Here is a 24,266-nt window from a genome sequence, read left to right as displayed (position 1 = left end):
GGTTGGTGGCTGCTGGCAAGCAGGCCACTGGGTTGTGGGACCAAAGCTCCTGGACTTTAGCTCAAGGCAAATGGGGAAACAAATTGGCACCAAAGGTGCACCCTCAGCGGCACTAGGGTGGCCGGGTGCAGGGTGCTGTTTTGGCATTGGACGCCCTGTTTTCAATGGAGAACCTCTAGTTTGTAAAGACATTGCAGGCTTGGGGGCAAAGGTTTTCTGGGTGCGACCACCACTTCGAGAGGTAAGTTGGGAAGTTAGGGGTTGGTTAAGCACCGTCGGTTTGGGCACACAAGGCCTTGGGGCATTGGGTGCAGGGGTGCCTTTTGGGGTCGGATCTTCTTACCAGCTCCTAGTTGCGTTTGGGGGGGCTTCTGGATTTAGACTGCAGGTGTCGGCTGAAGGCTTGAGGCAGGTTAGGGGTCGCCGGATCTCGGGTCAGGATCGCCAGGGTCACCTCCTCGTGGTGTTTGCCCACTCGAGCTCGGGCCGGCGGGTGCAGAGTGGTGTGGATTCGCTGTTTCCGGCCAGAGGTTGCAGATGAACAAATCCGGTGTTCACGGGAGACAAAGTCTTTTATAGTTGAAGGCAGGCAGGTCCTTCTGGGTTTTTCGAGGTTTCTGGCTGCAGGACACACCGGGATTTCGCAGGAGCAGGTTCGAGGTGGAGACAGGCCGGTAGGGCTGGGGCGAAGTCATTGGGGGTCTTCCTCTTGTTAGCTGCCGCACAGCTGTTTCGTCCTTATTCTTCTTCTTGTCTGAGGTAGCAAGATTATGGGGTGCCCCTAAATACTATATTTAGGGACGTTACAGGTAGGTAGAAGGCAGACCAATGGTTGCTTCCCTGGGGTAGGTACAATCCCTATTATGCCACCCTCCAGTAGGAGGGGGGCATGAGCCTGTCCCTGGTTAGCCGAGTCCCCCCATTCTGCAAGATGGCGGGGTCTGAGAGTTGTGCTTCACCTCGCCTCCCCCACCTCAGGGGTGGAGTTGGCAGAGGTGGGCACACCTCTCTTCCTCATTTGTTTTTCCCGCTGGTTCTCCAGCCCAAAGTGGGGTCAGAACCAGTTGCTGAAAGTAGGGAGTAGTCTGGGCAATCTCACAAAGGCGGCAAGCCTTTGAAGCTTCCCCTTCGTGAACCCTGCCCACCCTGGGAGAGGAGGCTTGGCACCTCGTCCCAGGATGTGCATTGTTTCAAGTCCTAGAGAGCAGCAGGGTCTCGACCCAGGGTCCAGAAACATGTCTGGTGGTGGCAGCTGAAAGCAGCCACTCCTCCTGGACACTAGTGGTAGGTTAGTTTTCAGGGGGCATCTCTAAGATGCCCTCTGTGTGCATTTTTCATTAAATCCCAAACTGGCATCAGTATGGGTTTAAAGTGATGAGGAGTTTGATACCAAATTTCTAAGTTTTCAGTGTAACCATTATGGCGCTGTGGAGTTTGTAATGACAAACTCCCAGCACCATATACTCTTAATGGCAGCACTGCACTTACAATGTCTAATAACTTAGACACTGAAGGGGTACAGGGCTCATGAACCTGTACCCTTACCACTGGTATAGTGCACCCAGCCAGACGTTGCAGGCATGGCACACAGATGTCAACTCTTCACTTTGTTCTGCACCAAAACACACAGCCTGCAAAGGCAGTGTGTGAGTGTAAAGGTACAGGGCTTCTAAGGGTGCCACAATAAGTGCTGCAGCCTTTAGAGGTCTTCCCGGTCACAGTGCCCTGGGTACCTGTGGTAACATTTACAATGGGCTGACCTGTGGCTAAGGATGCCAAATGGGTTAGTTTTGGGGAAAGAACACAGGCCCTGGGAACCTGATTAGCAGGGACCCAGGGCACATCAAGTCAACATGCATCAGTAGTCTGGCAAAAAGTGTGTGGGGGCGGGGGGAGGGGGGTACTACACAGAACGCCACTTTCCTACACCACTCTAGTGTACTGATAAGTGCAAATGTCCCCAGGGCATTTTGGGCCAATCTGGCCCTTCATCAGGGGGTGGTCCCCGCTTCAGTATTCACCCAGTACTCACAGGTTTCCTCTCCTCGAATTGATGACAATTTGCATTTACAGCCAGTCTGGATTGGTGTTGAAATTTCATGTTGAAAAAATAAATGAGTGATTTTTGGGATGGCCTATGTTCGCTATAGAAAAACAGTGTAGTTTAAGGAGCCCACCAGCCACCAAAACAGCAGTTCTATAGGAGGGACACGGTCGCTGCAGAAGAACCAGGCTACCCCAGTCTCGAGACACCTTCAGTGCCATCATTTGTGGGCACCTATGCACTCCGTTCTCACTGGTCCATCACAACAGACAGGCCCACTGGACACAAGGCAACGATAATTCCCTTCGGAGGCAGCAGTCACACTCCACTGTACCATTCCCCACATAAAATGCAATACAGGCCAGCTGCAATGTTCTAGAGTCACACTGCTTCCCCTCCAACGAAACAGCAAATCACTGTATGCAGGTCTGTAGCTTCAGTCGGTAGCAGGTTTTGGCAGACGCCCAGAGCGGACGGATTAACACAGATTCAACGGGGTATGTTGGCTAGCAAGTCACACTGCTACTCCAGTAGTCCAATCAAATAGGTTTTCGTTTTTACAAGGGATCAATGAAAAAACATACATGACAAATTGCCACCTCTGGGTCTAGAACTCTGCCCTCTTGAAAAAAAAAAAACATATGGAATGTATGTTGTAGCTACTTAGCATATAGAACTATGTGCACACTTAATAAAAAGTTGCTATACTAAGACAGCACGCAAGGATTCATGCTGGTCACCATCTTACGGATGACTTTCAGAGGATGACACAATATAGTGATCTTACTACAAAAGTTACTATTACAAAATGGAATAGCTGTGTTCTTTATCGACATTCTTCCCAAAAATGGCAAAATGGGAATAACTTAGATATACATACATGCTATTTGCGCCCATAGCTAATACTATATACTGCTCAAAATTGACCGGTACTTTCCCCAACATCAGAACAAGTTTCCCAAATGTCTACAAACGGGAAGGAAATGTTTAGATTCAAAGAGCTTTTTCACTTCCCGCTGCATTACTGGGCTGAACAAACGATGCAAATTATGCCCCAATGTTCCTCGTATAAGGAAAACAACTTAAATTGTCATAACCATGGCCTGTACATACTGTAAACAAAACAAATACTAACATTTAATTTGCTACGTCATTAGCTTGCCAGCTTCAGAGAAGGCTGTGAACTAACTGGCCCGGCAGCACGAGGGAATTACCACAAACAACAGTCAACACGGATGCCAGAGCAGAATGTGTGAGGAGAGCAGTGCCACACTTATTCAAGGGGTCAAGAGCTAAGCTAGAGACTGGGCCATTATTTTGCCAATCTACCAACTTTTCCTGCCACTCCAATACGATGAAGGCCACTGTCGCCTCAGCACCATGCGGTATTTCTGCAGACTTCCTCTTGCCACATGCCTAACATGATCCATTTACGCATGGTCCATTTACGCTTACTGTAGAAATATTGTGGTTTCATAGCAGTTTCGGCACAAAATGTTCAATATTTACATCAGTCATGTAATTACACAAGAAACTTCACAGAATTTCTTATAAATTATATTTTTATACTGAACACAAATTATTTAAGCAATGCACATATTCGCTTTGAATACATTTTCTAATAAAAAAAAACAAGCTAATTCTTGTTGATAAACTACAAGGTTATGATACACGGTTCCCTGCAAAAATAAAGGTGTCAAGAAACTCTGAGGCAAAATGGAAAAAGGTTCAGCTTCTACAAAATACTGTATCGAAGGCAATTGGGTTTCAGAAGATGTGATGCTATTTATTATTAGAAAGAATTTGTAAGGGATGTGAAGTACATCCACACACGCCTAGCTACCTTTCTGCCACATACAAAAACACCTTCCCACCCAGATAAAGTAATTAATAGGCAGTCACTACGCAGAGTAAAACATTTTAGAGGTCACAATGACTGACAAAAGGGCATTGGCTTCACAGCTGGTCCAGACACTAGCCACGTACAGGTAAAAAGAGTAAACTTCAAACCCATTTATCTCCAACTACCTGGTGATTGTGTCTTATCCCACCAGCAGTGTAAGACTGGACCCTGTGAACATTGAGGTGCAGGGGGACAAACTCTAGAGGTCCTGCTCGGTCAAGTGTCTGTATCTGTGAGGGGGGGTCAAATTATTTGAAAATATTGGCCCCTCACTAGTTTTGGCAGAGTTACATCATTACACTATATGTGACTGGTTTCCTCATTGAGCTCAGGCGATTCAAGAGATTTGCATTTAGCCGTGTAAACAGAGCAATATAATGAAGTGACAGGAAGATGCTAAAACAATCCCCAAAGAAACCAGATATACAGAATTTTCACGTTATTCTGCAGTTTTTTCAACTAAAATATATTTATTTTTTAAAACAATACATCTTGATTATGTTCTTTTAAAAAAACACGATTAGAGTCTGGTAAAACGCAGTAGTCTACAGAATAATCGTGCATAAAATAGGGGTAAACAAAAGGACACTGAAGTCTTCTAGTTGGATCAGAAGAGTAGGAGACTAGGTGTGCATCCTGGGCAGAACAAGCGCTTTATGCCATTAATGTTTAGAATACTTACTGTGCTTAAATCTAGTGTGTTACCTTTGGTATGGTCAACCACACAGCCTCAGAGAAATTGTGCCTTTGCTGAACCCAGTACCCCAACACACCGGGATTGAAAACCGCTCATTGACCTTGAAACCAACCAGAAATTTGGGAAATGTGGACTTGGTTTCCAGGTTTGTAACAGTTTTCAAGATCTATGCTCCAACAAATCATCCATAGATTAAGCTTGCCTACAGCCACAGCACACAAGCAACATTTTCTGTGGTCTCTGGTGTACTCACTCGCTAAGCAAAGCCTTGAGATGAAGCTGTAAGCTGCGGATGGCGCGGTGGAGGTTGTCCAGTTCCCCCATCTTTTGCTTGGCTTTGGTAGAGCGTTCTGAACCGGACTGGTGCTGGGTTTCAAAGTACCGGTAAAATTCATAACTTCGCTTCAGTTCGGCTAGGCATGTGGCCTGAGAGTGTGGAAAGTCCATTGCCACATCAGACCAAATACTGTGTGGCAAACATTCCAGAGTTGTTAGTGGCCCAGGAGACTCATTCTCTGGAGAGAGCAACAATGCCAAACGCCGGTAAAATTCTGAGCTCTGCCCAATCCACAGCTGGAACAAGACCTTAAAAAGAGAACAATTAGTAAGATTATTTATTTTGTTTGTTAGCATTCTATATAGATTTTTCAGACACATTGGGAAGTGTTGTGCCCTAAAAGAAATCTGTTTAGAAACACAACAAACTGAGGATACTGGCAGTGTAGAAGATGTGATGCAATGCAATGCAATGGGATCCTGGTTGAGACTTAGATGGTGCGGAGGGTTTTTCAGGGTGAATGGAATGGAAAAGTCTTTTTGCTGAAGATTTTATGTACGATCAGTAAGTAGCTGAAGTAAGTACAGAAGGGGATACACAGTACTTATTTTAATGTTGACAAAATGTGTTTCCTGTTTCTCACGTTTGTTATCGATCTTGATGCCACGTTTTTGACCCCAGAAGCACGTGGAAGTCAAATTTTAATAGGCCTAGGAACCAGCAGTTACATAGGTTTGGAGCAGTGGTAAAAGGTTCTGCAGTTTCAATATGCCTTAGTAGGAACCTGTGCTTCTAGTGTTGGGGTTCAAACGGACTCAGAGGGTGCCAGATTGAGATCGACTTCAGAGGTATATGCAAAATGTAGGCAATTGGCACAAAAGGTCTGCTTAACGTCCTGCATGCCTGGCCTACAAATAACTGATTTAAAGACTACACAGGTCAGTAGCGACCAAAATTCAATAACTTTCCAAACATAGTTGACACCGGAAAACAATCCCCAAAACATTCACCACAAACTAATCTCTCATGAGCTAATACAGAGGAGTCAGGGCATCTCTGTCTCTAGTTCTGGGCAGGTTTTTTGCATTTACAGTGATAGGCAGCAAGGGGAATCGGCCACTGATGTGGAAGACTCAATTATTCCCCACAAGAACAGCTGGCAGGCACCATCCTGATGTTCAAACTGCAGAATGTAATAATGTTGAATTGCATTTACTAGTATTTCTTGATCTTCTGCGTCGTCCTATAGAGGATTTAGTAGTCACCGGTGATTTCAATTATATCCCTATTTATGGTTTTCTGTTCTACAAGCTGGTCTGCTTTTCTATCTTATGTTGATACTAGAGACAGTCCCATACGTGAGCATAACTTGATCATGTGCTGTGATTCTTTCTAGCTTTATTAGTGTGTCTGGAAACAGCGCCCTGCTCTGCTTTAAAATGTGCACGCTCGGTGACCCAATGTGCAACTGTATCTAGATTGGTATCAGAAACTGCCCTTCTGATTTACAAAATGTGTGACTTTAGAAAACACTGGTAAAATGGCCACTATTACAGGTGGTGGTGATCAACAAGCAATGTATCATCTTTTGATTTCAATTCTCTGCTGTCAACGGTAGTGGTAGTTCCTGAGCCACAAGGCATGCTGCTTTGATTCCTTGTATTGTCTGATATATGTAGCATCTTTTTTTAATTGTTTTTCATAAATCATTCAATTTGTTGTCATTCATCTTCTATTGCTTATTTATTTTGGTAGACCTACTGTCCCACCTTCAATCCCAATGTTAATAATAATAATATTTCATATAGTGTTGGCTACCATAATTTTGCTAGTTTGCAGCATGATAAATAGAAGTTCTTATCAACACGCTGCTCAACACCACTGACAGCATGGACCGTGGAAAGATAAGTAAGCTGGCAGGAATAGAACCCAGCACCTTAGGTGGGACACAGACAGATCTCAGCAGTGAGCACCTCAACTGGCTTTGCCTGCACAGCAACACTCAAATCAAATGATGCCAACAGGACGGGGTCTTTTCTTCCTAATGGAGTCTCCTCTGCACAGTCAAATCCTTGGATGTCTTCAAGTTTGTCTTTACAACTATTTCTGTTTACCTGCTGTTGTTGTGAATTTCTAAAAGGCCCAAGAGTCTAAGGATACATCATCTTAATATAAATTAGTTTATTGTATATAACTGTTAAGCATGCTCCAAAATCGAACTGCATTAGATATACTTGTGGCCAAATTAGAACATATAAGGTGGAAATGTGATTTATCACTGGTATATTGTTGAGTGCTTATAATGGGCTTTTTAAGTCCAATATTATTCATTTTTGATTATTTATACCAATTGAAAATTCACAAACCTACTCATGATACTGGCAGAAAAGCCAATGAGTAGCAGTAAGAGAACTGACAAGGCTCAGTATGGACAAGGCACTCAGCCGACTAACATCTGCAAGTAAAGCCTGGCCACAGAACATGCACCTAAAGAAAAAAAAAATCGCCAACAAAAAGCACCTAGAAGCAGTCGGTGGACTGCAAGAATGCAATGTTTGCCTAGAGTTTGCTGTGTTTAAATTCGGTACACTTTAGCACTTGACTAAAGAAGTGAAAACAAACAGTCTGAAGCCACTTTGGAAACTTTAGCTTCTGGCCTGCAGAGCGCAGCTGTAAAATAGGATTTGCTCACAATGCACACCTCTGATTATCTGAATTTATTTCTCACCGGAGAGACAGCAAGCACAGTTGGCGGTAATCTGAATTCATAACCATCAGCTGCAAACAGCTTATCCAGTCATTTAGAAGTGCTGATGGCACCCATCATATATGAAGGAGGACAGCCAGGCACACCATGTAAGCAAGCCCTAAAATGGCTACTATGGAATACGGAGGGATGTGAGAATTATAGGTCTTCCGAAACTTTTGAAAGCAGCGGTACAACTGAACATAGCCAACAGAAGCAGGTTTTGTATTCACTGAACCTCAAAAGGTTACCTCGCTTGTGGGCTGCAGTGGATTTGCTGACCGTGTCAATCAACAAATTCTCCATTCCAGTAGCAAGGGTTGTAGCAGAAGTGATATCAGCTGAGGGCAGCTACTGGACCCATCGTGCACACCAACCTCACGATTATCTGAGCTGAGCTGGGACAATGCCTTTCTCAGTCATATCAATACCGCTAAAGGTATAGATGTCTAAACGCCCATTTGCTCACCAGAAATCAATGGCGTTTCAAGATGTCTATTTGTGGTCTGCAAAGCTTGGGAAATGAACAAGAGCCCCTCAAGGGTTCACTTATCAAGTAATGAAACTTGAATTGACCTCACCAAATGCGTCAATCTAGTCGCTATGTTAAGTACTCTTTTTACTACGAGTCACACGTCACAGCAACTCAGCACGACTTCACGCACTGCGAAATATCAGCTGTCCAGGCCCCGGTCACCTAAATCTAATACCTGAAGACCCAAACCTCCTGCCCGCCCTTCCAGGCCCCCCCCGGCATGCAGCTCGCAGCCTCCGCTCGCAGCCAGTACACTGCACGTTGCAAGGCCTGAGATCAATACAACAGAAAGTAAAACAATGACTATCAGCAATCGATCCGGGATCCCAGTCAAAATATGTTGGATGAGACAAGTAGGTCAACAGCTAGAAATACTTGCTAGACAACAGCGCAAACTTCGCTGAGCAAAAACAGTACATGTCAAAGAAACGGAATGCATTCATTTTCCTTTCCACAGTCTTGCACAGAAGTTGAATGGTTTCTCTTTTAAGCCACTTCTCACAGTGATAGCGGCTAAACTGCTACGTACCGTGGCATATGCTAGTGTTGCAGTGTGAGGCCAGGATGCAGCTCTCTTGGACAGCCTGCTGGTTAGCGCTTTTAAGCAGGTGTTCAGTCTTCCCCAAATGACATCTCGGCATAAGTTCGACTAGAGTTTTGGGCTTGCAAATCAAATATTGGGGAGAACGTACACCACAATAAAGTGCTGGTATAAAATAAAGTCAGATCAAGAAAGCTTACTAAACATCATTATGGAAAGCCTTGCAAAAAGATCCTAAATCCACTTATCATAAATACCCATATACCTCAAAAATGAACAAACCTAAAAAAAAAATCAACAAACCTAATAGAACTCGGGAATAAGAACCTGCTCTTTCTGACTTTCAAACAAGCGGTGAATAAAGCTGCAAAAATGCACACGTGTTTGAAAGATCAAAAATGGTTTCTATCGTCAATCTCATGCTTGACAGCTTGAAACCAGCCCTGTACTTAAGACTTTCATTCCCTCCACAAATTAAGCGAAAATTGCTGGCCATTCGATTTGGCCAATTGCCAGTGCTGGGTTGTCAAGCACACTTGGAAATAAAAAGTACAACAGCATGTAAACTTTGTGGTGCTAAGAAAGAGGACTTTATACACCTGGTTTGTACATACCCCATTTATACATACCACAAGCCATTTTTATTAAAACAGAGTTTTAATCTCAGAGGCATTCGTACATGCAGAGAAACGATAATAGAAAGTTTTAATCCAACAGTTGAATTGCAAACTGAACAGATTCTTTTCAATGCATGGAAAGGCCGTACTGCTTAAATACTCAACAAAGTACAATCAGTGCCTGCAAGTCTATTTAAAATCCTATCTGGAACTTATCTAAACTCTCTTGGAATATCAGATGCATTGCATGATGATTGCACATATGGAATACTGAAGGGATGTAACAGGCTGTTAGCTGAGAACACAACTGGGTCAGTCTTGGCTATCCTGTCAATGGTGAGGGCCAAAATTAGATTGCATAAATGTAACCATTTTCCCATACTAATATGAATAGTTGTGTCAAGCTAAGGTAGTGATTTCAGAGGCACTTTGTTAGCATTGTTGCACTTTATGTAGTTTCCTACTTGTTGTCTGATTTTTCAATCCAAACTGTTTATTTCATTCAAACAACCAGATTTCTTTAAAGTTACCATCAGTAAACTATTTTATCAAGTGGCATCACACGGCGCTGTTACAATTTATTTAACACTTATGCATCTTATTTGATAAGGCAGTTAATTAGATCTGAGTAATTTAAAAGTAAAATTGTTATGGTTTTAATTGACCAAAACATAAAAGAATTTTTGCCTTTCGTGGCTGTAGTATGTATCACTCACCCAACCTGGATAAAACTGGATGAATGGCAGTTGTGGCGAGTGAAAAAAACTCATTTTCGTAGTACGCTTTCTCACCGTAACAAAATTAAAGACTCCGAGATGAGCTGTTAAAATTGTGATGTGCAAACAGAAGGCACACGCTTCTGCAGCCAAATTATTTGATAATAGTAACCAATCTGAACCAATCACACAGTTCAAACTGGATTCAGAAATTACTACTGGGACTAATAAAATGCGTTACAATCACTCAAGACAATGGTATTTTCTTTTATCCACCTTGGAATTGTGCAAGGTAGAGTTAGCCACGGGGACTTGAACATTTGAACTTCAGGTTACAAACAAATCTTTAGAGAAGGCACATTAAGTTGTTGAGTAGCCAATACTTTTTCTGGAAATCGCAAATAAAGACTTCATATTGGATTAAGTGGACTCTAGAACAGACGTTAACTGCTTACCGAGTTTTAACAAAGCTCAAAAGCAGTAAGAAAATGTAAAGGCAAAGTTCTCCAACTTATGACTGTAGGAGTGTTAAATATCACTGAAGAATTATGGGTAGACTTTGGGCAGTGAAACAATACAGCAGCAAACTCGTCCTTCAAAAGGGTTACCACGAAAGGCAGGATGACCTTCGGAAAAACCTCCGAGATATGTCATTAAGGACATTTCCCCTCTTTTGGCAAAGATCTGTATGAATTCTGTAAGGCTGAAGCTGTCCTAAATGGAGTGTGAAGGGTCTGGTATACAGCAACGCCCAGCGCTAGAGCAGGGAACCAGGCACCTCAGGATTAACTAACGTTATAGTTCCAATCTGGGAAAATAAACTAGAGCACCAGGAATAACAACATTTAGAGAGTAGCAACCACAGTAAAATGACTGTATGCAGTTTCATAAAGAAAAAAACCTAAACCTCTGCGGTCGATGAAGTGACCATCAAGGGTCTGTGGCATCCAAGGAAAATGGGAGCAAAGATTGCTCCAAATAACTGGGTCCTACAGCCACCAAACAGACTATCTTCAAGGTGAGACCTTAACTTTAGGGAGCCTGCAAATCACTCGGAAAGGTCCTAATTCCTTATTATATAATTAATTCTCCATGTGACATGGCTTGGGGTCGGGTCTTCTTAACCACAGCAAGATCCATTGTGTAGAAGTACACCAGACAAAATTATGATGGGCAGTTTACAACATGAAGAGGCAAGTAGGATCAATCAAGGAATCAGAACTGTAAGCTCTTGTCAGAAATATATGTGAGATCACGGTTTCCATAAATGTGGCAACGTTTGGGAATGGAACTCAAAGCATAAACATGCTGGAAACCGACTAAATGTGGGATTGGCATGCTCACTATCACTTCCAAGGAGACAGCTGCCAGATTAATTCGATGGTGTGGATTACCTTTAATGCTGGCAGGCTGAAGCCGTCTGTGAGGTTGTGCGCCTCCTCCTCCGACACTTGCACCTTGCTCAGCCCCAGACGCAGGTCTTTCAAAGGCACCACGCAGATGTAGTTGGTCACATTGTCAATCTCAGAGTTCAGTGGATAGGTTCACACACAGTTAAGGCAATCACCAGAAGCATTACTGATCCAACACAACAACAAGTCACTCTGTGATTAATAAGTGCCACAAACAAGCATCAGCTTGAACTCATTAAGTAAAAAAAAATACAAATTCTACATTAGATTTCCGGTTTTCAGATGGTACAACAAAATAAATCAATACACTGTTGGCAGCATAAGCACAAACACAGTTATAAGATATCAGTTCAGCGGACATAGCAATTCTTCATCAGAAATCGGAAACCATACAAATAAATCTACTTTTACATCTTAGCTTCATCACTGAGCACTTTACAGTCAGTCACTGTGGATGGCACATATCAGGAGTTTCCTTCGATCTCTCAGCACTCCTCCCAACTCCACCATATCTTTTTGTGGTTGTTAGGCACACTCTAGACTCGTATATGAGATTTTCCAGTATTCGACTTTTGTCGAAACCCTTTTTCCAGCGAGTCAAGATAGGGGACTTTATGTTTTTTAATAAGCAAATAGTATTGTTGTCTATCAGTTACAACAGGTCACATTGAAACAGACAGCCGGCTCCCGAGGGAGGCCAATATCAGTACAGTAAAACATTAGCAAGAGTAAACATGCACACCAAGAAAATGACATCAATCTCACCACCACCCCAAGCCATTTCCCCCATACTTTGGCGTGTTAGCAGGTGTCATGGTCACGGCTAGCGGCCCTAGGGACCTGAGTTGCCTTTCTGCCCTCGTTCCCGGTGTCACACATCACTGGTGGCAGACTTCATGGACCCTTTGCTGCAGCAAAGTATGGGTGGTATTGTCAGCATGTTGCCCGCCTTTGACTGATACCTGCCTATGTGTTAAATGGTGCCTTCCTTAGTGATACACATCACTGTTGTAATCTGTTTTGACACGCGCTGATTGTTGGTGTAAGAAGCACCTATTTTAGGCGCTCGCATTTGATCCTTAATTGCTGCTGCTGCGAGGCTACAAACGGGGGTCTGATGTAACTTTTTTAATTAACGCTAAATCGTTTGAAATATTTTTTGGAAAATAAATTGATCACTTACCCGCACATTAAAGAACTCCTCATTTCACCTCACTATTTCAGCGGGATTCAGGGAAAACTGCACTTCCTCTAGCGCCATCTTGGTCACCGTTCTAGTGGCTGGCCAGCTTGTAATTGCCTTCCTATTTAGGAGGGGTAATGCAAGCGCGCAGCGCACGGAACGGGCGTGCCGATGGTGCACCAAATGCAAGCCCGTCTGTGCCCTTCCGCGCACCGTCCGCACACCAGCCGCGCCTAGCGCCAGTAACGCTGCCCATCTGGAAAAAGGCAAGATAAGATACTATAAGGAACTGCTGCTTAGTAGCGGTGAGTGGGAAGTGGGAGGGGAATATCATGTAGCTCTGTCACAGGGTAGTGCTGTTTTAATATGTGGCCTGATTAACAGGAGATCGTTGGTAAAACACAGCAGGAATTGTCAAGTCAGTTAGAAGATATGGACCTGGATGTTTTATTCATCACAGAGACCTGGACCAGCACTAACTCATCTGTTGAGCTGGGCTTTGCCTGTCCAGGAGGATATAAGATATTTCACAAACCTAGGGCCTCTGGAAGAGGTGGGGGGGTCGGGGTAATATTCAAAGAAAGATGGAACCTCGCACCCCTACAGGTTGAGGAGGTTGCTGGGATTGAGTTACTGGGCTTCACTTTGTAGGAGACAAAAGGAAGACTACTAACCGGCGTGGTCTGTTATAGACCTCCAGGCTCAGACACTCAGTATCGGGCACTGCTTGACACTATTGCTGCTCTGGCTCTGACACACTCCAATGTGATGTTTCAAGGAGACTTTAACTTATGGGATAATGGGATCCTAGGCAATCATTTGAGAGACCTGCGACATACATGTGAGAACCTTAGCCTAAACCAGTAAGTACAAGAACCAACCCATTCAGGAGGACACGTGCTGGATCTCGTGTTCGCGAATCAGTCAGAGAGGGTGGTGATTTATATACTGCCCCAAAACTGGACTGACCAATAATTAGTCCACTTTAGGATCACTATACCCAACTACACGGACAATAAAAACTGCTTAGCGACCTTTCGAAGGGGAAGAGACTGGGCCAAACTGTCTAAAAACAGCACAGACCCAATATTCTCCAATCAGACCTTCTTTGTTTCAGGTGATTCAGTGGATAAGAACTATCAAAACTACTGTAATCACATCACCAATATTTTAGATCGGCATATTCCCATGAAAAGAAAAAAGAATAGAAGGAAACCCTCAGCTCCCTGGTTTAGCGAGGAACTGAAATTAATGCGGAACACTTGCCGACAGGCTGAGAGGAGGTGGCGAAGATCTCATCTAGAATCAGACAGAAAACAACTGAAACTAGTGCAGGCTTAATATAAGGAGACCATCGCCAAGTCTAAAGCACTCTTTTATACCAGCTCAATCCTACAAGCACCTAACAGTACAAAAGCACTCTTTAATATTATAAGAGATCTCTCCACTCCCACTTGTACGGGCAACAAAGTGGTTGCACCTCAGAAACTCTGCGATGAAATCGCCGCCTTCTTTGATGAAGAACGCCAACATTGTTGGAGGCTTTGATCCAGGTAATATTATCAGCCAGGAGACACTATCCCAGGTATTAGCTGAGGAATCCTGGGCAGAATCATCAATGGAGTGCTTTCAACCACTCACTAAAGTGCTTTTTAACAGTCTCGCTCAGTGTTTCCTGTGGGTCTCCCCTAGATCCGCTCCCCCATAAGATCTGGAAGGAGTATGGGCCAGAAGAATCCCCTTGGATGCGACAGATTTGCGGTCAATCCTTGGAGGAATGCGTGGTCCCAGAGGCATGGAAGCAGGCAGTGGTCACTTCCCTGCTCAAGAAGCCCTCTCTGGACCCAACGAATCCAGCTAACTTCAGGCCTATATCCCTCCTGCCTTACCCTATAAAAATTCTCGAAAAGGCTGTTAGCAAGTCTCTATCGAGCTACCTTGAAGATAATCACCTACTGGATAGGGATCAGTTCGGCTTCTGACCAGGCCATGGGATAGGAAACAGCTCTGGTAACTGTATTGGACAATCTGCGAATGCGAGCAGACAATGGTAACTCATCTGTGTTAGTGCAGCTGGATATGTCGGCCGCATTCGACACGGTAAGCCATGCAGTGCTGATAGGAAGGCTGGAGAGACTGGGTGTGAAAGGTCGTGCCCTGAAATGGCTGCAATCGTATTTATCCGAAAGAGACCGTTTGCTTCATTCAAGTCTCCGGTGTGTCATGGAGTGCCACAGGGTTCGGCAATAAGCCCCATTCTCTTCAAAATATGCCTATGCCCCATGATCCCTATTATAAAATCTTATGGGGTAGATCTGGTCAACTATGCCGACGACACCCAATTGGTGTTTTCCCTGGAAGGGAAGCATGCGGTGTCAATGGACACCTTCCAGGAATGTATCCGTCGAGTCTCTGGCTGGGTCAAAGTAAACTCTTTGCAGTTTAACGGGGGGAAAACAGAGGTGGTATACTACTCGGCTGCCAAAATGCCAACACTTACCGCGTGAGTTTAGACTTACCCCGGAGGTTGACCCCTGGCCCCAGTCAAAACAGTACGCAACCTGGATGTCCTGGTGGATGAAAATCTTCAAATGCTGTCACAGGCTAACAAAACGATCAGTGTGTGCTTTGCTCTGCTAAAAGCGCTTCGCCAGATTCTTCCTCTTCTACCTAATGAGGCTAGACCTCTGGTGGTGAGGAGCATAATTCTGTGTAGGCTGGACTACTGTAACACCTTGTATCTGGGAGCTCCACAATACATCTTGCAGGGGTTGCAAAGAGTCCAATCTATAGCTGCAAAGCTGGCACTTAACAGACAACGTAGCTCATCTACCACAACAGCTCTGAGAGATCTCCATTGGCTGCCCATTACGGATAGAGTTAGCTTCAAATCTCTATGCATTGTATACAGAGCTGAGCAGAGTACTGGCCCTCTATCCATGCAAGAGAGATTTACCTGGTACAGGCCTACCAGACACCTTCCCTCTTCCAGCGCAAATCTGGTAATAACTACCAGATTTAAGAAATCTCGGATGGGAGGCAGGGCTTTTGGCACAGTAGCATCACGCTTCTGGAATGAGCTACCGCAGAGCATCAGACAAGCTAGCTCTTTGCAGTGCTTCAAAAAGACCCTGAAGACCTGGCTATTCCCCAGGAATGAGAGCAACGCCCCCCACTAACAATCAGGTCAGTCTCTGTTGACTCCATCTGTCTAGGTTACAGCGCCAGGATACCCGTAGGATGACAGTTCACGCTATGTAAGAATGAAATACAATACAATACAATACAATGTATTCTGTATTGTGTGCTGCTATTCTGATACTAATGGTATACCAATGGATATTAATTCACTTAATTAGAAGCCCTGTTTTGTGGACTGTGTTTTACAATTATTTCCTCCTACAGAAGAGCATCCTTGCACTCCTGCCATGGAAACAAAATTACCCAGACTCCTCGGCCTCTCGAGCGGCGCAGTTACAGTGGGATGGGCACCGCGTGATATTCATCTGTCGGTGCAAATAACTTCAAATTGTGGAGCAAACCACAAATCAGCCAGTGTTTCCAACCCAAATAAAACAATGCATGAAAACATAAACAAATCTTATAACTAGGATGAAAGAAATGTAAAGAGAACCAACTCTTTTATTGGAAACACGTTTGTATTATATTAAAAACTCCAGCAATATACATTACTAAGAACACGCAATAAAAGTATATTCTTACAGATCCTATCAATGTTAAGGATGACTGGAGTAGGTGCCACTTTGCCTATCACTCTGTGCTGTACAAATGCTAATTAACAATTACCTTTTCCCAATAAGAATAAATTAAATCTACACTGATTTCTTGTTTTTTGCAATCACAAAAGGAAAGCCTGGCAAGAAAAGAGAAGGAGAAATAAAAAGCATCACACATTATGCACTCAGATTGTTTACCATGAACACCTTGGAAAAAAAATCATGATTATTTCATTGCAGTGAACAGCCCTCGATAGCTGGCTTAGTATCAATTTTAATGTAACAAACACAATGGTTGCATGTAGGAATATTATTACTACACATACATTATTTAGAAATATTGTGTACTAAATATAGGTTACCAAAATATTGCGCAAATGGGAATAGATTTTCTTGGTACCATGCCCAAAAATTGAGCAAAAGAAAATTGATCTTAGCCACTGGCAATTGCCCAGAACTGCATTCCAGTATATCATTTTTCACCTACTGGGCCAGTAGATGATCCGACTCAAAATGTCAAATTGGTTTCAGCCTGCTTAGGCCTTAATTTTTGATGTGTAGCTAGAGACTTTCGGCTGAGTAATTGCCAGTGGCTGAGGTAAATTCAAGCATTCCTCTCTTATCACTCACTTACTTAATGCTTGTCATTGTCCTTCTACAATGCTCCGCTGACTTCTGATCAAGTCTGCACTATAGAAATATCACAAACATACAGGCCAAACATCTCTTTTTTGTTTTTCTCTGTGCGATGCCACAAGTCCAACAGGGTATACTAAGACGTGGGCCCTTGTGTACTGTACCACTCAACTCAAGCAGCAACTTCCCACAAGGCCGAAACTAATCTGAGACTACTCGGGTTCCCTTAGAGGGAGGTGATTGGTCTGGCTGTTTGTGCTGGGCCTATAGCAGCAAGACCAAGAGTGATTTGCCTTTGACTGGTCTCGGTCTAGACTAGCATAGTGAGCAAAACAACGTAGGACAAGTATATGGTCTTGGGTAACTACCAGAACTCGAGATTAATTCATGCTTTAAACCAAACTAGGTATGTTTGTAAGACAGACACCCATAGTTTGAATTTAGGTCCCCTCTTATCTCATTTTATTCTGACCAAATTTGACACTGTAACGAGTTGCAGGAGGTGTGCACATCTTTTTGGAGCACCAACCTTAACATCAAAGCTATTTAACTAAACTTATAAAGAAGGTAACTGGCAATCACAAACTTAGTCAATATTTATCCAGAAAACAAGGCATGGCTACAGCCCTTGTGAGCTACTGTGGGGCATCCCTGCTCTGGGATGTACTTGCAGCCATGGTGGCATTTCAAATTGGATGGATAATGCTTTCGACTACAATCGAACAAGAGAGAAAGACGGTCGAACAACCCCTAAAATGATGACTTTTCAAAAAATATTAAATACTTAAAAAAGTCAAGATGAATCGTTTGATAAGATGGTCACATGTGTTACTAACGTTTAATGGCAGATGAGACCTGTCCAACGTAGACAGTCTATGGTTTTCACCATCTACTCTTGACAACATAGACCACTGTCTAACAACGTAACATCTCTAAAGCATATCATGATTTGGTAAGGGCAGAGCTCTGCAAGAACAAAATCCTACAATGAATTCAGTTTTTTGCTGTTAGTATTTGATGCTGATAAACTGAACTATCTCAATTTTTTGTCCTGATAATCCCTGTTTGCACCTTCTAAACTATTTGTAATGTGTTATTCATTTTCGAAAGTTGTCTATTTTTGTATTGTGTGGATTTAGTTGTTGTGACTTTTCACGTGTTTATGTTTAATGTTGACTCTATCGACCAAAAGCCCCAAAAGAAACATTAAGGAACGCGTACATATCTTTGTAAGACTTAATAAAATGTAAAAATTACATTGTTTTGAAATAATTTTTGTTTTTGGAAATACATATTCATTTAAAGGGACAGTCGCTTATGAAGTTTCTTCTTTCTTTTAATAAAAAAAAAAAAAGCATTTTTCAAATCCTGATAGCTGAAAGAATTGTTTTTTTCTCGGTGCCTCAACACCTTTTACAGCACAGTTTATACTCCTTCACCTGAGTGGTGCCAGTTTGATACTTAGTGAGGAAGTCATACCTGCAAAACATGATTGGAAAAACACAAAGATAAAGCAAAAATGCTGCAGTGGCACTCGCTACAGAAAAATGCAGAGTAAAATATGCAACTAAGTAGTGTTGAAAAAATGTTTTTAAGTTAACACAAGCTAGAACAGACACACACACACACAATTTTATAATATTTTATCCTGGCTTCCTCTAAACCTTAGCTGGCCAATATCTTCAACAGGATATTTTACAAGGCTCAAGATGTCTTGGCGTTTCAGCGATAGAGATTTACAGGCTTGCTTGCAACACACATCTGCTCATCTGTTCAATGTATAGTTGGCCTGTCATGAATTACAGTTCACTGCTATATTAATGACGTCACGTTTTTAGGTCTCGCCTACGCAGCACACATGCGCTGCATAGGAGGACCTTTAGCCGTCGCTCGGGTCATTTTCAAGCACACACTCGTGCTTGTGGCGGCATCCACTTTGCGGGAGCGAGCAGACGGTGCGCCACAAGCACGAGTGCAGTGCTTGAAAATGAGCAGACTACTCTCTTCGCGTGCAGCGGCAGGCACAAGCAAGCGCGCACCACTCCCGGGCTTCTCTATGTCTTGTTTGCATACGAGCACAACCAGTCCCCAGGAAACACCCTCGCAGCCTTTCCCTTCTTCTTTGTCACATACACATCGTCGTCTTTTTATTTTGGTATCTCCCACTCTTCCAGGTTCTCACATCCTCACTCACTTCTCTCGTACTCTTTTATGTCCCCTCAACTCCCCTTTTATCATCCCTCGCTGTCTCTATTTGTTTCTTGTCATTTTTTTATTCTCGGTTTTTCCCCTCTTTCTTTTTCTCTCTCCCTCCCACCGTTACTTTCTCTCGCACTTTTTTCGTCTCATTCACGGAGAATTAAGTCTAAACATATGTTTGAATACATAATCTAAAGCTGGCGCAGAGATAACCAAATGCTCTTTTTAGAATGAATTGCAAAGTTCATGTACAGAGGCTCTCCGGATGCAGCTCTTATGGACGCCTATTTCCTGGGAAGACACAGGATGCTGTTGAGATCGAAACGGCGCATGCCTTGAATTCAATGATTGGCATCATGTAGGAAAGCAGATGTCGGCATCCCAGAAGGTCCACATGCGCCATGTACTGAGTCCACTGTATCACATAGACTCTGACACTCTCACATCTTTTACTGCCCTTCTGCATCACAGTTGTCCTTGAGAAACTGCTGTCACCTGCCCATGGCTCTTACGTGTAGTGCATACATCCCCTCAGAACCTGAGGATTCACCTTCTGCTCTGCATCAAAGCAGAGGGCAAAGGAGAGCAAGGTCTTTCCCCCATACTGGCCCCCGACTGCGACCGTGCCTCTTTTTTGAAGTTTACCTATGTCCATGCCCCAAGCGAGTGCCAGCCTCCATCGTGGCAGTGAGGTTAAAGGGAATTCATATGCTCTCTTTTCTTTAGGAACAGACCGGCGAGGTAAGTTGCTGCCCAGCACAGAGTCCCTCCAATCTCCTTACTCACCTTGCAACGGAGGTGACTAGGAATGGGGGTGGCATGGGTGGTGGGCATCCTTCCCGCCACCCCCGATCTCCCTTCTACTCTGACCTGCCAGTGTCGCTTCTGGACATCTGGACATAGGGTGGTATTTATTAAAGACAGATCATGCTGTGTTTAGTTAGCTTTGATCAGTGTCCGGTGGTGGGGGCTCTTTAGCTCCTGCTGCTCCTGGGTGGATATCTACGCAGCATGACGTAAAAGGCATGGGGGAACTTCATACTTTTTCTCTTTCAACATAAGCCCTTGTGCTGCATAATTAAATACTTATAAGTTCCCAAAGGCGTGACCTATTGGCTATGCCAATGCTGGTTATGTAGTGTTATCACTCCAGCACTTCTTTTCCTTGAAGATACATAAATAAAGGCCTTCTTAAAGTGCCAATGAATATGGATTCGAAAAAAGGATCTCAAAGAACATATCTTAACATTTACAAACTGATTTATGAACTTCTGTGTTTTCACGGCCTTAAGCGATAATGGGTATGGAATTTACACTCATTCAGATATTAGAATGTCATCTACACCTATGCGATGATGGATGCTCCGCAGAACTAATTCTAATGGATGAGGGTTCTCTGCAACATTTGAGCATTTGAGTGACCGGAAACCTGGATTGAAATTTGCTGCACTGGGTCTGGTAAATCCATACCATGGGGGATCAGTAGATTTAAAAGCATAGTCCGAGAGAAACCTATGGGTATACCTTATTGTTATGACACTGGTTCCTAAAAGTCACATGCGTGAATAGGGCCATACACAATCACTGACTAAGTTTGCTAGTAAAAAAAAAAAAAATACAATCTAGCCAATGCAAAACTTAAATGTTTTCAATGTTTTGATGAATTCAAAGGTAACCTTGACGAACGTCTTTTTCCTGTTGCCATGTCAACACAAACCCTCCTGGTCTTCTCAAGTGTCTTATTGTTCAAATTACAAATGCCAAACATCACAGAGGCAGGACAGAGGAAAGCGAGCATCTTGCCTACCAACTGCACAGCAACATAAAAACAGTCCTCAGCTGCATTGTTAATAGACAGGCCCAAGTTTGCAGTGCTTGAAACAAAATACACATGAAACCCATAAGTACTCCTGAACTTGACATGAGCATAAGTAGATCAGCAACTAACCTAGGACACTAATGGTGACTGACCAAATGTACACGGTGTTTGCAGTACAGGCTCTTTCTTTTACTATGCAGGCTTCATTTATTTCCAGTGTCACCTTCAGGTACCGAGGATAAACTCATGTCTCAGCCATAAAAAAACGGTGCAGCTTATGCAACCATTTCAGCAGAAAAAAAAGCATGGCACCTTACAATGGTAATTCTGCTGCCCTTCAAGTTTAATTTAAAAGAAGTATACATCGTTGTTGAATTTATAAAAGGGCAACACTAATGCCCTCTTTGCAGTCAGGCGTGAAAGCAAATTCTTAGTGCCCCTATTCAGTAGCTGTTTCTAAATTAAAAGTGAAACATAAGGTGTCATTCAGCTTCTTTGCACCTTCGAGAAGAGGGTCTTAAATTACATGATACATTACAACTTTTACATGGTGTGTTGCACGTGTGAAAGAGCAGTAAGTAGTAGGGTCTCCCAAGTGCATCTCGGAAAGACCCCACTGCTCGGGGGCATAAAAAAGGATATTTTTTCAGCATGTAGAGGGTTGCCAGTCTTGACAGGCGGAAGTTGGCTCGGACGGAGCGGTAGACAGCTTTTCGCAGGCCAATGAGGTGCTGGTTGGGGTGCTGACTGGCTTTGTCGAAGGGGCAAGCAGCACTGACCCTGTCAAGCAAACTTGAAGAGTAAAATGTGATACATCTGTACAGGTGTCCTCGCGCATCCCAAAGCACAGCATCAACAGCAGCATTGACGTCAATCACTTATGAGGCACACCCACTGGATAAAGAAAATAAAGGCGGAGGCGGCATGCATTGAGACTGCCCTTCCTAAGGAACCACAAGACTACAGCATCAATATCTATCGGTCACGAGGGGTGGTCTGTTTAAAAAACTGTAATGAACAAAGGAGCGTGTGGCAGGAAGCAGTCACTGTCACTGTCACACACCACTTATGGGGTAGAGTGACAAGACACATGCTGGACCAACTAGTGTCATGTATTCCTCCAAAGATGGATTAGCTACAGTCATAGGACTGTCCCGCCAACCTTACTGTGATAGTTATCCACATAATACCGTCAGAACCAGTGTATGCATATGTTAAGCATTATTGCGTGCCTGTTAGATATCACCATTTAAAATTTGTAAGAAAAGTAGTAAATAAAAAATGAAAATATGAACGCCTGATGTTTAGTCCACGCAAATGGACACAGACTACAGAAATGAAGAGCAATCACAGCTATTCTGTTAAAATGTCAGCATGTTTATTAGACAACCCATGCAACAGGTATATCACCATGACCCTGAAACAGAAAAGGATACCTATCTCTTATTCTGGTCTTCTATTCAAATCCAAGTCAATTTTTTGAGAGTTTCAACTTTTCCCCACTTTAGGGTTTGAGGCCTTTATATCACTGATGTGGTCACTTTCAGTTAATTCTACCTTGTGTTTTGCTGGTCTACCGGTTTGTTTTTATGTCTTGCCATATTGATCTTATCTTTGTATCTATATTGTATTAAAAAATATTCATACAATTTAGCAAGTTATTTATAGTATTAATAATGTACAGACTAGGAACCAAATTGTCCCAGAGCATGAAGGGCAGGAAGTGCTAAATGATTAACAGAAACCTGCAGGCATGGGTTTAAAAGAGGCAAAGAATGGTTTTAGGGAAAGGGTTACAGAATATATCCGTACAGTAATCGAGAGCATAAAGACCAGATTGTTAAGTACATCCCATGTAAGAAAAGAGCAGAGTATTTATGTTTTTTGGAAGATTAGGTCTAGATCTAGCCAACAGTGAGGACAGACAGCTGGAGAGTCGGGGGGCTCTTAAGGTGAATTGTTTATTGAATCATCCGATGTATTTGGATTTTTAGGTGGAGTAGAAGTTGAAAAGTTGAACTTGGCTTATTGGTGTGGTATCTTGGAAGTATAGAGTAGATACTTTCAGAGAGGTGCAGGGACAGTTCCTGTGAAGCAGATGGACGAGGCTGAGGATTGTTGTTAGAACTGGGATTTCTGGTTGGCTAAGGCTTACACCAAAGCCAGGCAGAAACCACCATTCTAGTCAAGGCAAGGGAGTCACACGCCAAGATAACCCCTGCTCACCCCCTTGGTAGCTTGGCACGAGCAGACAGGCTTATCCCAGAGGCAATGTGTAAAGCATTTGCGCATGCACACAACAGCAACAACATCTTTTGTCTAAAGGTGCAGGGTGGGGGAAAAACCAGGCGCACCTGGTTTGGGAGCACTCTTGATGAGCTCAGCCACCCCTCCTATTCACTAGTCAGGCCAGGGTCATCAGTCGCACCACAGGGGGCGGAGCCAGCATTGTGTGGGGAAAGCCCAGCCCTATTCAGGTCCCAGGTGCACCCCTCCCTCACATCAGCATGCTAACCTCTCCACCACCACCGGGGCAGACCCATCCAGACTCTTGGAGCCAGGCTCACCAGCCAGCTCCAGCAAATCACGTGCCAGCACACTCACTACACACGCACACCCATGTCTAGAAGTGGCACTTCCACACTAGACACATTCATGCCGCACACATCATTGCGCAGCATTCAATCTCACGAGTTCGCACATACCAAACTCGACGCTGCACTCCCCACACATCAGAAACTACCATGGTCACACATATTCCCCATGCATTCCTATGGGAGGGCAGGTCACTCTCACCACACACACACACACACACACACAGAGCGCACGCACTTTACACTGGACCACAGTGAAAAAGTGCGCAGAGACCTAAAATCACCAACACCAGGTTACAGAAACAGGCTAAGCAAAAGAAAAATGTTTTGGGGTGAACCTGCCAAAAAGGGCCAGGTCCAACAATTGTTATTGTTTTTTCTAACTCTGATAGCGAGGCAGAGAGTTGTGGAAGTGAAGATGGAGTTTGGTCTTCTGTTTTTTGGCCCATTTTCTGCTTTGTATCTGTCTAGTTGGTCCTCTGATATAGAGAGTAGGAGTATAAACTAGGATGAGAACAATATCTTTGATGTAAAGGTTGGAGGTAATGCACAGGTTCGTTCTAAGGAACAGCAATATGTTGAATGCGTACCAGTTTAAGGCACCTATATC

General features: G+C 43.5%; 1 protein-coding gene across 2 annotated transcripts in view; it reads right to left on the bottom strand.

Moving 5' to 3' along the window:
• Positions 1-24,266, bottom strand: part of VEZT (vezatin, adherens junctions transmembrane protein) — a 197,753-nt gene that overhangs the window by 46,561 nt on the left and 126,926 nt on the right. The window contains exons 6-8 of one of the 2 annotated variants that reach the window (XM_086919066.1): positions 21,705-21,854; positions 11,471-11,618; positions 4,898-5,229 (exon numbers count right to left, since the gene is read on the bottom strand). In XM_086919066.1, the coding sequence (XP_086775192.1) occupies positions 4,898-5,229; positions 11,471-11,618; positions 21,705-21,854 (630 nt within the window). The remainder of the gene's footprint in view (positions 1-4,897; positions 5,230-11,470; positions 11,619-21,704; positions 21,855-24,266) is intronic. The other variant, XM_086919067.1, reaches the window with a different exon arrangement.

Source organism: Lissotriton vulgaris, chromosome 1_1 (assembly GCF_964263255.1).
Source record: "Lissotriton vulgaris chromosome 1_1, aLisVul1.2, whole genome shotgun sequence".
In the NCBI taxonomy this organism is placed as follows: Eukaryota; Metazoa; Chordata; class Amphibia; order Caudata; family Salamandridae; genus Lissotriton; species Lissotriton vulgaris.
This window is presented reverse-complemented; position numbering and strand designations above follow the sequence as displayed.